Source organism: Phocoena phocoena, chromosome 2 (assembly GCF_963924675.1).
Source record: "Phocoena phocoena chromosome 2, mPhoPho1.1, whole genome shotgun sequence".
Taxonomy (NCBI): domain Eukaryota; kingdom Metazoa; phylum Chordata; class Mammalia; order Artiodactyla; family Phocoenidae; genus Phocoena; species Phocoena phocoena.
The window spans coordinates 27,717,787-27,732,033 of NC_089220.1; the positions used below are offsets into that span (position 1 = coordinate 27,717,787).

Sequence of the window (14,247 nt, forward strand, 5' to 3'; positions counted from 1 at the left end):
TTCTGGAAAGAGACCCTTCATGCAGGGAGGCAGAGATGGCCCTTGGTGGTGTTATTTTCTAAACCCAGCGTGGCTCACATTCACTGCAGTCCATGGGATTTTGATTCATGGATCCAGCCAGCCAGCCATCAATCTAGCGAGCATTTACTGAGTATCTACATGCACCAGACATTGTCCAGAGTGTCTGGGCTGCAAAGACGACCAAGACAGGGCCTGGTCCCCAAAGCTCCCCATCAGGCCTGTGGTTCTCACCTCGTCTCATCTCCCCAGGGAGACTGTGGCCCTCAGAGCACACTGCTCCTCCCTCGTGCTCCCCAGGATGGGCTTTTGTAAACACGTATAGACTCAGAATCTGGAGACAAGCAGAGACATCCACATTTCCTGCTCTTAGCTTCTCCGCATGAGGGTGAGAGTCAAGGGTCGCCTCAAACAGATAACATGAGGAGGTGCTAAAAGCATTCCTGCAGCTACTCTTCCAAATGTTTTGTGAGCATTTTCAGGGCCCCAAATTCTACATTGAGATGCAGGCCAAGCCAATCTGAACACATGTGGCCAGTCACTCCTCCACCCACTGCCTTTCCCCTCCCGCTGGCCACCTGCCCATCCCCACCTGCCGTGTCTATTGCAGCGGACAAGGCCATCTCCATGCAGCAGGGGCTGTGCTACCGGTTGCTGGGGCCCGGCACCTGCACCCTGCCTTTGGCCCAGCAGATCACCAAGCAGATATGCTGCTGCAGCCGAGTGGGCAAAGCCTGGGGCGGCAAGTGTGAGAAGTGCCCCCTGCCTGGCACAGGTAACCCTCTGTCCCCATCTCAGCCCCAGCCACCGAAGGGCTTCCTCCAAGCCATTGGCCAGTTTCCCCTACCTGACCTAACGTCAGGCCAGAAGACTCTTAATTTTCCTTCCTGTTCAACTCCTTAACCCAACCTGGGGCCCCTCCCTCCTTGCCGCTACAATTGCCCTGTCCCTCAAAAGGCAGGAAAAGGAGGGCGCTGGGTTCCTGCGGGAGCAGCATCCCTCAGCTTGTCCTCTGACTGTTGAACTTGCAGAGGCCTTCAAGGAGATCTGCCCTGCCGGCCACGGCTACACCTACTCAAGCTCAGACATCCGTCTGTCCATGAGGAAAGCCGAGGAGGAGGAACTGACCAGGCCCTCGAGGCAACAGGGGCAGAAGAGCAATGGGACCCTGCCCAGACCAGCAGAGAGGCAGCCACTCCGGGAGGCCACCGGCACCTGGCTGGAGGCCGGGACCATCCCTGACAAAGGTATCTGGGTTGGGGAAGATGCCTGAGAGATTCCCCCTCCCCTCGGGTTACAGCACCTCAAAGAGCCACTGGACCCATGGCAGTCCATCTCTGGGGCATTAGAAAAAGGAGTTCAGAGCAGCAGCACAGCCCTGGGAACGTGCTCTCATGGCCTGGCCTGATGACATGGCCTCACCTCCTCTTTCTCCTATATAGGGTCAAGAGGTACCCATGTTCCAGGGAGCTGCTGGTGGGGGTGGGAGAGGTCCGCCGCATCCTCCACTCCAGCTGACCAGGCCTTTCCATCCCTTGCCCCCGGCCATGCAGCTTCTGGGGCTGGTGCTTGCTGCCAAGCCTGAAGAGTTGGCAGGTGGATCCTGGGGAATCTGGGGGCTTTAGATCCCCTCCCATGGCCTTAGAGTCAGAGCACTGGCTCCAGCTCAATCGCCTTGGGCCCAGGAGGCGTGGGGCTGGAAAGAGACTGGGCTCGAGGCACCCCTGGCAGGTGCCCTGGGCAACCACGCAGAAGGCAAGCCCAGGTTACTGGTAGCACAGGGGGCAGGGGGCCAAGGACATATGAGGACCAGGGGAACTAAGTGATGGCCAAAGTGCTCCAGGAATTGGGAACAGACAGACACGGAAGTCAGGCAGAGCCCCAGTCATCATGGTAACCAGACACTGGCCAGGCCAGGAGCAACTCCTCCCCTTCCTAGAACTGTTGCCCTGGCCTGTAGCCTGGGGCAGGGGCGGAGTGACCCGATGTGGTCAGGAGGAAGGAGGTGGCAGTGCAAGGAGGGTTACAGCGAGGATGGGGTGGCAGTCCACCCATGGGGTGGACTGGCCCGGAGCGGGTGGGACTCCTGTCACCGGGGGCATCAAAGGAGCCCCGGAGGTTTCCTCTCACCAACTGACCACTTTGTAGGCCTTCCAGACCTGGGATTCTGGGATCTGGGCTGGCCAGTGCCAGAAGGGTGGCAGGGGCAGAGGCAGGTAAGAAGAGTCTGGGCTCTCTCTACCACTGAGCCTGCGGGGGACGAGGTCAGGAGGTCACGGACTGAACCAACCCTGGCCATGGGTGGGAGGGAGAAGGCAGCCAGACTCTCCTCCCTGAGCTCACGCTCTCACCTTTCCTTCCCAGGTGACTCTCAGGCTGGCCAGGTAAGTGAGTCCTCCCACCAGCAAGTCACGCAAGGGTGGCAGAGAGCAGGACCTGGTAGCACTGAGGCCGCAGGGCAGCGTCCCGTGAGGGAGGGAGGGGAGAAAGATGGAGTGTATGTAGGACTTTACTTGCAGAGAAGCCGTGGTGGGAGAGTTGATCCAAAGACCCAGTTTTACCCTAAAGGAAGTAATAACAACAGCTCCTGTTTTTCCAGCAGCTGCTGTGCAAGTACTCTCATTCGGGAAGCTCTGGGGCCCCGTTCAGAAAGGAAGCAGGAACGTGTCCTGTTAGTCCTGGCTGTCACTCAGGCTTTCATCACAGCAGTGAGGTCTAGAACTGGTTCCAGATTAATTCCGGATTCAGCACTTTCTGAGCCTGACTTGCTTAAGGTCTCAGGTCTCCTCTGTGAGTGGCTCGTGGGGAAGTAGAAGCAGAGCTGTGAATAGCCTCAAACCACTTCATTGAGAAAGGGGGAGCCCACCCCCTCTCCTGAGCCCAGGATTTCCCTGTAAAGAACTGAGTATCCTCCTAGAAAAACATTCCAGAAGAGTGAAGCTGCTTCTTCCCTCATCAGTCTGCCAATCCCTACCCTATCCCTTGGCCCCTCCAAGCTGCATCCCTGACTCTCTGCAAATATTGTTTCCCCAGGGAGCTTCTTCTCTCCCAGACCAAAGTTCTTCCGTGTCCTCCCAGCCCCAGCCATGCTCCTGGCCCTCTGCCATCCCCTGCCCATTTTTCTTTCCCCTGCTCCCCACAGCTCATCTACCTCTGTCCATGGGCTATGGTGAGGGACACCAGGTGTGGCCTGGGGTCCCAGCTTCACCACACTGGCCCTGTGACCCTCGGTAGACTGGTTAACCTCTAAAGCTTCTGTTGCTGTCTGAGATGTGGAGATCATAGCACTGATGGAATACTTGCTGCTATAACACTGAGCTGGCCCATTACATACATCGGCTCATTTGATCATCACAGCCTTCTACCAGGGGATAGTTGAGAAGATTCATTAAGACAGTAGACATAAAGTGCCTGGCAGAATGCCAGGGTGTAGCAAGAACTCATCAACACCTGGAATGAATGAAAGACTGAACGAGGGAGTTAGTTGGACGGGGAGCCTGGAGGCAGGGGTGAGTGTGGAGGAAGGAAGCACATCATGGGGGTGACAGGGAAGCCAACAGTGACCTCCTCCCGTTTCTGTGCAGGTCACAACCAATGTTACCCAGCTATCTGCCTGGGTCCCAGGTGAGTGCCTCCTCCTAGTGGCGCCCAGCAAACAAAGGGAGGGAAGGAGAGACCTTAATCTAGGAGTGGAGATAGTACCCGGGAGCTGGTGCACAGGCTCAAGTCAGCTGAGGTTGTGGGTGATGAGATGTGTGATCAGTTCCCCTGGGAGCTCTGTATGCCGAAGGTGTTATAGGTCCGTGAAAGGCACCGCGATGCCTTACAGATACCTCCGCAGCCACAGCACTCTTTCTGCCCTTCATGGTGCTGTTCAGCAAATAAACAAGACCAAAGAGGAAGGGCTGGCTGAAGCAGGGGCGGGTCAGGTTCCCAGAGCCCTGCCCCCAGCCTGTCTTCCCTCAAGAAATGGTTAGAGCTCCACAGAGCCCAGCTTGCCGGTCCCTGGGGCTGGGGACAGGGCACTGTTCAGAAGTCGGCTTCAGCTTCCTCTACTATGATGTGGACACTAATGCCTGCCTCTTAAGGCAGATGAGACATTGGTGGTTGAGGCAGAGCCTGTAAACTGTAAAGAACTCTGCAGACAGAAGGAGAGTGCTGAAGTAGGAGTCAGGAGACCCGGGCTTCGGCTCCATCCCCAACAAGGTAGCGGCCTTGGACAAGTGGCCATTCCCACGAGCTTCCACCTCCTTCCCTGCGGAGCGGAGTGGGGAGACCAGATGTGCTCTGAGCCCCATCAGGGCTCTCAGATACTCTGACTCTGTTTGGGGCCAGGTTAAGTTTCAGGAGACTAAGAGGCAGGGGGGATGACCCGCCCTAGGCTCCACCCCTGGTTCTCAGAGCCCGATGGACTGGAGGGCAGGGAGGAGGACAGGGCACTGCACCTCTGCAGGGGATGTTATCCAGGGGGTGGGAAAGCGGGCACTCAAGGGGCTGAGGCCCACTCGCTCCCCCCGCCCCTCTCCCCTCCGCAGGAGACACCATAGGAAGACCAACGCTGCCACTGCCTGGACAGGGAATCCCGGAGGCCCAGACAGAAGAGCAAGTGACCGCCCCCACTGATGTGCTGGTGACCCCGGCCCCGTCAGGTACCTGCAGCAGCCCCATGAGGTGTGGGCAGCCAGAGCCAACTCCAGGGCTCTCCCACCGGATGCACAGTGTCCAGTGAACTCCCGCCGGGGTCAGCGGCCCCGGCCGCATTCCGCAGAGAGCACAGGGTGCCCCTAGTGACTGGGGGAGTCCCGTCTGGAGCACCGGTCAAGCCAGGCAGGAGAAAGAGAAGGGGTGCCTTCCAGGAGAATCCACGGGGCCTTCTCAAGGAAGGCGAGCACATGGGGCCTCCGGGAGCCTGGCTCTTCCAGGCTGTTGACCCTGGGTCAGCTGAGTACCCTGGCGGTGGGCAGCCTCCTGCCCACAGGGAGGCCCGACTTTAGGGAAGGAAAATGATTCTATTTCTCAAAGTTGTTTAGCTGCCCTGGAGCCTGTGTTCCCCAGGCTCTGGCCGCTGCAGTGGTTGCGGGGTGATATGGGGGAGATCCCTGGCACATCCACATTGCTCTGGAATGCACCCTCCTCAAAGGCTCGTTGTCTGGGGACTTGGTTCAAGAGAAGCAGGGCCGGTGTTGCTGCAGCTGTTCCCTGCACACGTGTGTGCTCACGTGTGTGTGCTCGTGTGTGTGTTCCCACGAGCGTCCTCATCAGGGCCTTGCTGCTTGTAACCTCATAGACTGAGGTCACCTTGGGGTGAGGGGTATTTCCAGATCTCCTCCAGCAGAGGGAGAGACCCTGCAGGTTGGTGGAACAGTCCAGAGAGTGTGGGTGGGGCTGGGAGCTTGGCCTTCCTAGGCCTGAACCAGGGCGTCCCTGCTGCCCTCTCCCAGGACCCCTCTTCTCTGGGCTCAGTGCACTGCTCCAAGGAGTGTCCTCGGCCCCCCTCCACTCGGCAGGCAAGATGAGCTGGGTTAAGGGGCTCAGCTGGGGATTCAGCTATGTGGGGACAGAATCCCTCCCACGATCTATAGACTTTCGCCTGATCCCCCTTCCCCCTTGCCATCCCCCAACCCCACCCCTCTGGGAGGACATTTAGAACCTGGCTGGAGGTCCTCCTGAGCCCCCAGGCTGACACAAACTTGGAGCCAGGCCAGGGGCAGGGTAGCCCGACAAACAGGCCGGCGTGCACGTTCAGTTCAGTCCAATTCAGCAAACGCTGTGAAGCCCCGCTGTGCGCCACCACAGGCCACATCCTCACCCATTTCCTTGTGTCTCTGGGGCTCCCTCAGTGCTGTGGGGCAGGGCTGGGAGTGTGGGTGTGTGGGCTTCCGGCTGAGACCTGGAGTGAGAGCATCACTCACTCATTCAGTCATTTGTTCATTCGGCATGTTTTAAGTGCCAGGTACTTTTCTGGTATTATGGACACAGTTCAAAAGACTTATAATCTCTTGCTCTCTGTGCAGCCTCAGCCCTGAGTCCTGGCGAGTCTCCAAACTGTTTCTGAATTCAGTTTCCATCTCCCATTTTTACCCATTACCACCACCCAAGGCAGTCCTTGTTTAATTCATTTCAACAGGTTTCTAGGGGCCCTCTGTGCCTCCCCTCCCACCCCAGTCCATCTGCCATCTTGCTGCCTCTCTGAACAAGATGACATGCAAGATGCGTGGTCTTTCTGAGACAGTTCTGATCACACCCCACCTCCCATGACCCCCTTGCTTACAGGCCTGTCTCAACATGGCGCTCAAGGCCCTGCTCAGTTAGCCCACGCCCACCTCTCCCCTCTTCCCCTGGCAGTTGTCCCAAGACCCCCCCTCACCAGATGTGTCTGTCTGCCTAAGAAAAACTGGTCAGGAGTTGCCAGGGAAGGGAAGCGCTCGCTGTGGATGAGAGCTGTCCCCGTATTCAGGGTGATGTCAGGCTGGAGGCCTCAGCAGGGGAGCCCCTTTGCTGGGACGCGGGACACAGGTTACTGGAACCCCCTGGGTCTCAGTCAGAGGGATGCAGTGCTGCAAGCTCCATCCTTGTAGGGCTCGGGGCCCTGAGAGGAGGTGCTGTGGGTTCTTACACAGGCCATGCTATACGTGGATGTGGGAGGGCCCAGCTAAGGCTGGGGTGAGGCTTCTGTGGTCCTCTGAGGCCCGTGTGCCCTGCCCCCACCCCACTCCACTGCCTTCACCCATCCGCACCCCACCATAACCTCTGCTTTGCTCCATCACCCACAGGCATTGACAGATGTGCTGCTGGAGCCACCAACATCTGTGGCCCGGGAACCTGTGTGAAGCTCCCTGATGGATACAGATGCACCTGCAGCCCCGGCTACCGGCTGCACCCCAGCCAGGCCTACTGCACAGGTATCCACGGGGGCAGCCTGGGCTCACTCAGTGGCTGGGGCGGGTGGAGGCAGGGCTGGAGGACAGTCCAGAGTCCAGGCAGCCGAAAGTCCGAGCAGTGCTGTGTGGTGGATGGACTGAGGAGAGCAATCCCTATGGACAAAGTTAACCTTAACCTCGGGGAGAGCGGTCTCTGGGAGCACCATCTGATGAGTCCCCAGGACTTCAGGAGGATGGGAAGCCACCCCAGGGTCCCCTGACTGGTACTTGGAACCTTCAGCTCTGAGATCAGCCCGCCCCTCAGTCTGCATAGCAGACTGATGCCACGGCCATCCCTGGGGGTGAGGTTCGGAGGCATAACACATAAATCATCCAGTGTGGGCCTCATCCACACTCCCAATATTTTTATACAAGGGAGACACATCCACTGTACCGTGAAGGAGAAAGGAAGTTATCACCGGGCCACTGGGTGAGGGGGGACACGGGGCAGGGGGGAGGTGCGGGGCCACTGCCCCAGGCCCTTGGTTCTTGGAAGGGCCCAATGAACCAACTTCATGGCCCTCAGCCTTAGAGATTTTTCAACTCCCAGCCTCCTCTGCTCCCTTATCCCCTCCTTGCCCCACAGCACCATTCCCTGTCCAGTCCTTAGCATGGCAGGTGGCTGGCAGGTGCCCAAAGGAAGGCCTCCCTGACTGTCCTTCTCACCTCCCTCCGCTCAGATGACGATGAGTGTCTGAGGGACCCCTGCAAGGGAAGGGGGCGCTGTGTCAACCACGTGGGCTCCTACTCCTGCTTCTGCTACCCTGGCTACACGTTGGCCACCTCGGGGGCCACACAGGAATGCCAAGGTAAGGTGAGCCACCTTTGCCCCTGGGAGGGGCACAGGACCACACAGGTAGTGTTGGGGTGGAAGAGGATCCAGGCATTCACAGCACCCAGTGACAGAGCTGCAGACTGTGGGGAGTACGGGGGGTCGCAGGAACCAAGATCAGGGCTCTAACCTGGACCTGGGAGGAAGCAGACCCTGCGCTGAGGTTGAGGTCGCTGAGACAGATGGAGGAATAGGAATCTGAAAGGCAGCAACATTCACCAACATTCCAAGGAACTGTGACTGGAGCCAAGAGTGTGAGGGGTCTGGGGACATGGCTGGAGATGAAGCCGAAAAACCAGGTCCCCAGATCCTGAGTGACAAGGAGCTTCTTTCCTATTGGATAAAGAGGGTGACCCGTGAGGACACCAACTGGGACTCCAGGCAGCCTTGGGAGCAGGCTTGCCTTTGCTGGGAAATGCCTGCAAGGCTTTAAGCTTCCCTGGGAAGCTCTGCATGGGGCCGCTGGACAAAGATGCTTCCAAGAAAGGCCCTTTAATATGCGGCATTTATACCACATACGAAACACTCCACATACTTTTTTATGAACTACAGAGAGTAGGGTGCAGCAGTTTCCAAGCAGTGCCGTAAGATCCATAACCGAGTGGGAATCCTTCACCTAGAGAATGACACTGCTGTTCTTGGGGCTCACATTGCTGGTTCTGGCCTGGGCGCTGTGTGAGCTCTAGGGTTACTGCAGTGAGTGAGGTGTGAGTGTTGGCACTGTGGGATGAGGAAGCACTGGTTCTGTATGGAGGAATGTGGGAAGGTTTCCCAAAGGGCTGTTTGAGCGGGGACAGAATAATTACAACTACCATTCAGTGAGCACTTCTCATATGGCAGCACCGTCCTAAGCCCTTTTTTTATGAAGCTCATCAGCCCAACCCCGTGCTGCACAAATCCTTATCCCCATTTTACAGTTTAGCAAACTGAGGCTCAGAGAGGTGAATTGAACCACCCAGAGACCTCACACCTAGAGCCGCGGCAGAGCTGGAAACAGAATCAAAGTCACCCTGGCCCCCAAACATGGTTTGCTTCCAACATCTTCCCTTACACACACGGTGAAGGAAAGGAGGGAGCAGAGGCTCTTTCGGGGAAAGGGAACCATTTCTGCAGAGGGCAGAGCAATGAACAAGCCTGGCGTGCTCTGGGAATAATGATAAATCCAGTGTGATGGGAGCGCGGGGTATGCAGAGGAAGTGTCAGGAGCCGACGCCAGTTTGCGAAGTGTCTTGAGTGCCAGGCTGAAGTGCTTGGTCGCTGTCCCGCAGACAGTGGCAGCCAATAGAGGTTTGTAAGCAGAGGGCGGCGATGCGGTCAGCCAGCTTTCAGGGAGATGACTCAGGCAGCAATGCTCAGAACAGTCGAGTTATCAACGGCAGAGGCCGGGAGCAAGGGGCTTCTCTGGGCTTCGCGGCCTTGGCAAGCATTGTGGGCCAGAGGCACTGCTCCCTGCAGGCCCAGCCCGAGATGCTGGCCTGGGACAAGCAGTGGCTGCTCAGGGAAGGGTGTCGCCAGGACTGGCCCAGACAAAGAGTCCTGCCTCGTGCCAGCCTGGGTGTCCGGATGTCTCTGCCAACCCGACAGCGGGGGGAGGAGGCAGGAAGGTCAAGGTCAGGCTTCTCCCAGTGGGGTCTGGCTGCGGTGTGATGAGGCCTCATCCAGGATAACATCCACTTTCTAAATTTTGCTGCTCTGGTAAACCAATATCTCCTTATTTTAAATATTTACTTTATTCTTATTTATAAATTATTTCATTAATTTATATAATTAATAGAAGGCATTACAATTTCTAGAATTGAAATAAATATAAATAATTGATTAAGATAAATTATTTGATTATTAAATATTTAAAATAACGTTTACTTTACTAGTATCTATGAGCATCTTTTCGTGTATGAGCCTTTGGGTTTCCTTATCTAGAAACTGCTTGTTCTTATCTTTTGCTCTCTTTTCCAGTGGTCTTTGCTGCTTTTCCCTGTGGCTCTTTAGGAGTTCCTTATCGATTCCAGATACTTGCCTGGGTTTAGATATGACAACTCTTCCACCTTGTCCTCTGTCCATTGACCTTATCCACATGTCCTTTCTTTAACAGAAATCATTAATTCTGATGTATTGAAATTCACCTTTTTGCCTTATTTTTTATGCTTTGGGAGCTTTAGTTAACAAGTTCTTCCCCACTGTTAATTCACAAAGATATTCTCCTACACCTTCTTTCATTAAAGTTACAGTTTTGCCTTTCACGACATGTTTTAATCCATCTGGAGTCCATCCTTGCATGGGTGTTAAGATCGGGTCTTTTCCATTTCCATTTTTCTCCAGTTTTCCCAGGCTTATCTATCAGGCAGTCATCCTGGCCCTACCAGTTTGTGGGTCCTTTAATCAGGTTCTCTTTAGCTTCCCAAAGGGAGGACCAGTTATTTCAGAATTGCCAGGAGTTATTAAAATGCAGGTTCCCGGGCCCGCCCAGTACTGCTGCATCAGAATCTCTGCACGTGGGCCTGGGAGTGTACATTTTATACCATCTGCCGGTGACTCCGCTGTGCACTAAAGTGTCATGAAGTTTTGCTCATGTCGGTAAACAAATGCTTGCTATTCCATTCATGCAATAAGTACTTTGGAGGGGTCTGGGCTAGGTACTAAGGACACTAGGATAATAAGGCACATTCTCGGCAGTCAGGGAGAAACAAAAGCAGTTACTATTCAATATAAGGGTTGATTCCTAAGGGAACCCTGGGAAGGGCCCTATGGGTTGGAGGGGCGAGGGCAGCCTCACTGAGAGATGAGAAGGAAACAGCCAAGCTGGTGGGTGGGAGGCCACTCCAGGCGCGGGAACAGCACGTGCAGAAGCTCCTTAGGCTTATCCTGTTGGCCTCAAAAATACCGAGCAGTTGTATTGCCTGTGTACCTCCTCATTACTAGAGCAATCATGTGATTACTATATGTGCTCTTATTTGGGATAAACATGCTGAGTACCTCTCCACTCAACTCCATTCACGCAATCACAGATAACTATGCCAGAAATCAACAGCAGAAGAAATACCAAGAAGAGGCCATCTCAGCATTAAGAGATATTCCTATTAGCGAAGTAAACCGAGTGTTTTTTCGTGAGGCCAAAGAACTCTACACCAAAAACTGAATTGTATGTGGACTAATACCAAACATTTATAAGTTTTTGACATTAAAATTTTGACCATAAAAGAAAAAGAAGGAGGCACGTGGGAAGCAGCAACCCAGGTGAGAGAACCAGGCGGGGCTAGGTCACAAAAGGTCTCACATGCCAGGCTGAGGAGCTTGGATTTTATAGAGTAGGTTTAATGCTAGAATAAAAATAATAATAGCTAACATTTCTTCAGTGCTCACCTTGTGTCAGGCAGGCACTGTGCTAAGCCCTTTACCTGGATTATCTCATTTCATCTGCACAAAGCCTCTGTGAAGTGTTTGAACCATTGCTACGGGTTGGGGCAAGGGTGAGTCCTCCATTAATTTGACTGTGGGGGGCAGGGAATGGGGAGTGGCCAGAGTGACCTAGAGTTGACAAATTGAACCCACCCTTTTTTTAAAAAAATTTATCTTTATTCTATTTATTTTTGGCTGCGTTGGGTCTTCGTTGCAGTGCACGGGCTTCTCATTGCAGTGGCTTTTCTTGTTGCTGAGCACGGGCTCTAGGCACGCGGGCTTCAGTAGTTGTGGCATGCCGGCTCAGTAGTTGTGGCACACGGGCTTAGTTGCTCCACGGCATGTGGGATCTTCCCGGAACAGGGATTGAACACGTGTCCACCGCATTGGCAGACGGATTCTTAACCACTGCACCACCAGGGAAGCCCTGAACCCATCCTTGGAATGGGAGTAGGGCTCTGCTGGCCATCAAACCAAGCAGAGGCATTTGTGTGAACAAAGGCTTGGAGGCTGGACCAGTGGGGATCAGCACACACAGCAAGGCTGGGGTGAGACCTTGTGAGGCAGGCTGAGCAGCAGGGAACCCAGCAGGGGAGGGGCATGACCAGGCTTGGGCTTTCAAGCCATCACAGGGCACCATTATGCTTTGAGACAATGGCAGAAACCAAATGGACAGATCCACAGCTGCCTAAGATGCTGTCTCTCACTGGCTGCTTAATCCCTAAACTTATGTTTTTGGGGGGTGGGGGGGCATGCCACGTGGCTTGTGGGATCTTAGTTCCCCTGACCAGGGATTGAACCAGGGCCCCTGGCAGTGAAAGCACCATCCTGGTCCTAACCACTGGGCCACCACGGAATTCCAATCCCTAACCTTTAGGAAGGCCCCTAGGAACTCTAGGAGCAGACTTCTGGGGGATTTACTGGGGTCAAGAGGGGGACTTCGTTGGCTTCCTCAGATAGTGCCATAGGCACAGCCACCTGACCTCAAGACCAGCCCTTGCACGGGAGTAAGGAGACAGCTGTGAGAGTCCCCATGGGCCCCCAAAGTAGCCATCCCCTCCAGGAGCAAGGAACTCAGGAGTTTGCAGGGGCCTGAGTTGGTCAGTCTCAGACCCTGCCATTCATGGCTGCAGCAAGGATGCCTTCCTTGCCTGGGCCTCAGCATGGGTGTCCTTGGCCTTGGCCTCTGAACAGGTGTCCCAGGACCCCCTGCAGGGCTGGCCCCAACTCAGGACTTTTCTGTGTGTTCACAGACATAGACGAGTGTGGGCAGCCCGAGGTGTGCAGCGGGGGGCGGTGCACCAACACGGAGGGTTCCTACCACTGCGAGTGTGACCAGGGCTACATGATGGTCAGGAAGGGCCATTGCCAAGGTAAGGAATGGGGTGCCGCTCCACCCTCTCCTGGCCCCTCCCCGGGCACTGCCCACCACCAGCTCCCCTTCCAGCTTATCCCCGACTGGGCCCCTTGATGCCGAGCCCCTCCTGCACACAGAGAGACCTATCCGTGGATTCTGGAGCCCTTCTGTCCCCTCAGTGGGATTTTGACATCCTGTCTGTCCTGGCAGCACAGAGCACAGTAACTTTATGTACATGAGATCCCGGGAGCGCCCCTCCATGCACCTCTGCCCCTCACCTTGACTCATGCGGCAGAGGGAAGGTTGATCTATCTGGGAGGTGCCTGGGGCCTTGGGCTCGGCCTACTTGCTAAAGCTTTAAGGCTGTGAGCTCCTCAGAGCTGGACCATATCCTTAGATGACCATGCATGGACACCTGACAAATGTCCATGTGTTGGACACCCCAACAAATGCTAGTGGAATAAATGAACAAATGAGCCCTCATCCTGGCCCTCTTTCCCAGGCCCTGCCATAAGTTGGCTGTGTCATTGCCAACTGATGTCCTCACAGACTGGCTTGAACCTGCCACCATCATGTCAGCTCCTGGTAGCCCTGCCACTTCCACCCCCTGCCAGGCTGTGGGTCTCAGATGCTTGCAAGAGGCCTGGGTCATGTGCTCCCAAGACTGGCTGAGACAGGAAGGGGTGAGGGGGAATCCAGGCTCTCTCTGGAAGGAAGTCCTGCCCTGGATCCAAGGTTAGGCCCAGACGCCTCCCTGCCTCCAGGTTTCCCCGGGCCAAGATTCAGAGGGTCCTAGAGGTGAGAGATGAGCTTCTGTGTCTGGTGAAGGGAGCCCACCCCCTTCCCAATGCCACTACCACAGAAGCAGAGTCCAGAGCCCTGGCAGGTCTTGGCAAAGGGGAGAGGTCACTAGGGGTGTAGGACAGACAATGCTCTGTCTGCATCCCTGGCGCGTTACTTTCCCCTCTCAATGCCTCCCCGTTTAAACTCAGGCCCACTTATGATCAAAACCTGAACCCACTTCCCTTATCCTCACTAACTTACTGGGGACAGACATCCTGGCATGTTCCGGGAGAAGGGAGAGGGAAGGGAGTTAGCGTTTGATGTGTGCCTGCTATGTGCCAGGTGCTGTGTTAGGGATTGATAGACTGCCTCATTTAAGCATCGAACATTATTAATTTGGCATTAGACTTTGTAAAAAGTAAAGCAAAACTAAAGGAAATGAACTAAGAAAAATACCAGGACATTAAAAATATCAAATTTATACTAACCAGTCCGTGCAAGAGCACAGGCTCTGGCGGAGACAGGCCTGGGTTTGGCTCTTGTCTCAATGTCTGAAAATGGAAACCATAATGCCCATCTTAGGGGCTCCTGTGAGGACTGAATAACCTGCCACATACAAAGTGCACGTGCAGCCCCTCAGCGAGTAGGGGGCGGCACTGCTGTCTGAGGACCCGTTCTCTCGCACGTCTGATCTCCCCTCAACGCCAGGTTCCAGACACACACCTCGGCTGGGAGGTCAGGCTGAGTTCCCGACCCAGGGCAGACACTCTGAGTCTGCTGAGAGAAAAACGGATGTAGCCTGCACACTTCCCCAGGTTTCCATCCATAACCACAGACCCGGCCCATCACCCCGAGAGCCCAGTGAATTTCCTCTCCTTCTTTCTTCTTCTTCCAACTAAGAAACCACTCTCTCCACTTAAACTTCAAGTATCTGCTGAAAG

General features: G+C 55.1%; 1 protein-coding gene across 1 annotated transcript in view; it reads left to right on the top strand.

Annotated features, from left to right (window-relative positions):
- LTBP2 (latent transforming growth factor beta binding protein 2) overlaps positions 1 to 14,247 on the top strand; it is a 96,006-nt gene that overhangs the window by 67,246 nt on the left and 14,513 nt on the right. Inside the window, exons 12-19 of the mRNA XM_065871400.1 lie at positions 629 to 793; positions 1,050 to 1,265; positions 2,383 to 2,402; positions 3,603 to 3,642; positions 4,566 to 4,667; positions 6,792 to 6,920; positions 7,619 to 7,747; positions 12,420 to 12,539. Of these exons, the coding sequence (XP_065727472.1) occupies positions 629 to 793; positions 1,050 to 1,265; positions 2,383 to 2,402; positions 3,603 to 3,642; positions 4,566 to 4,667; positions 6,792 to 6,920; positions 7,619 to 7,747; positions 12,420 to 12,539 (921 nt within the window). The remainder of the gene's footprint in view (positions 1 to 628; positions 794 to 1,049; positions 1,266 to 2,382; positions 2,403 to 3,602; positions 3,643 to 4,565; positions 4,668 to 6,791; positions 6,921 to 7,618; positions 7,748 to 12,419; positions 12,540 to 14,247) is intronic.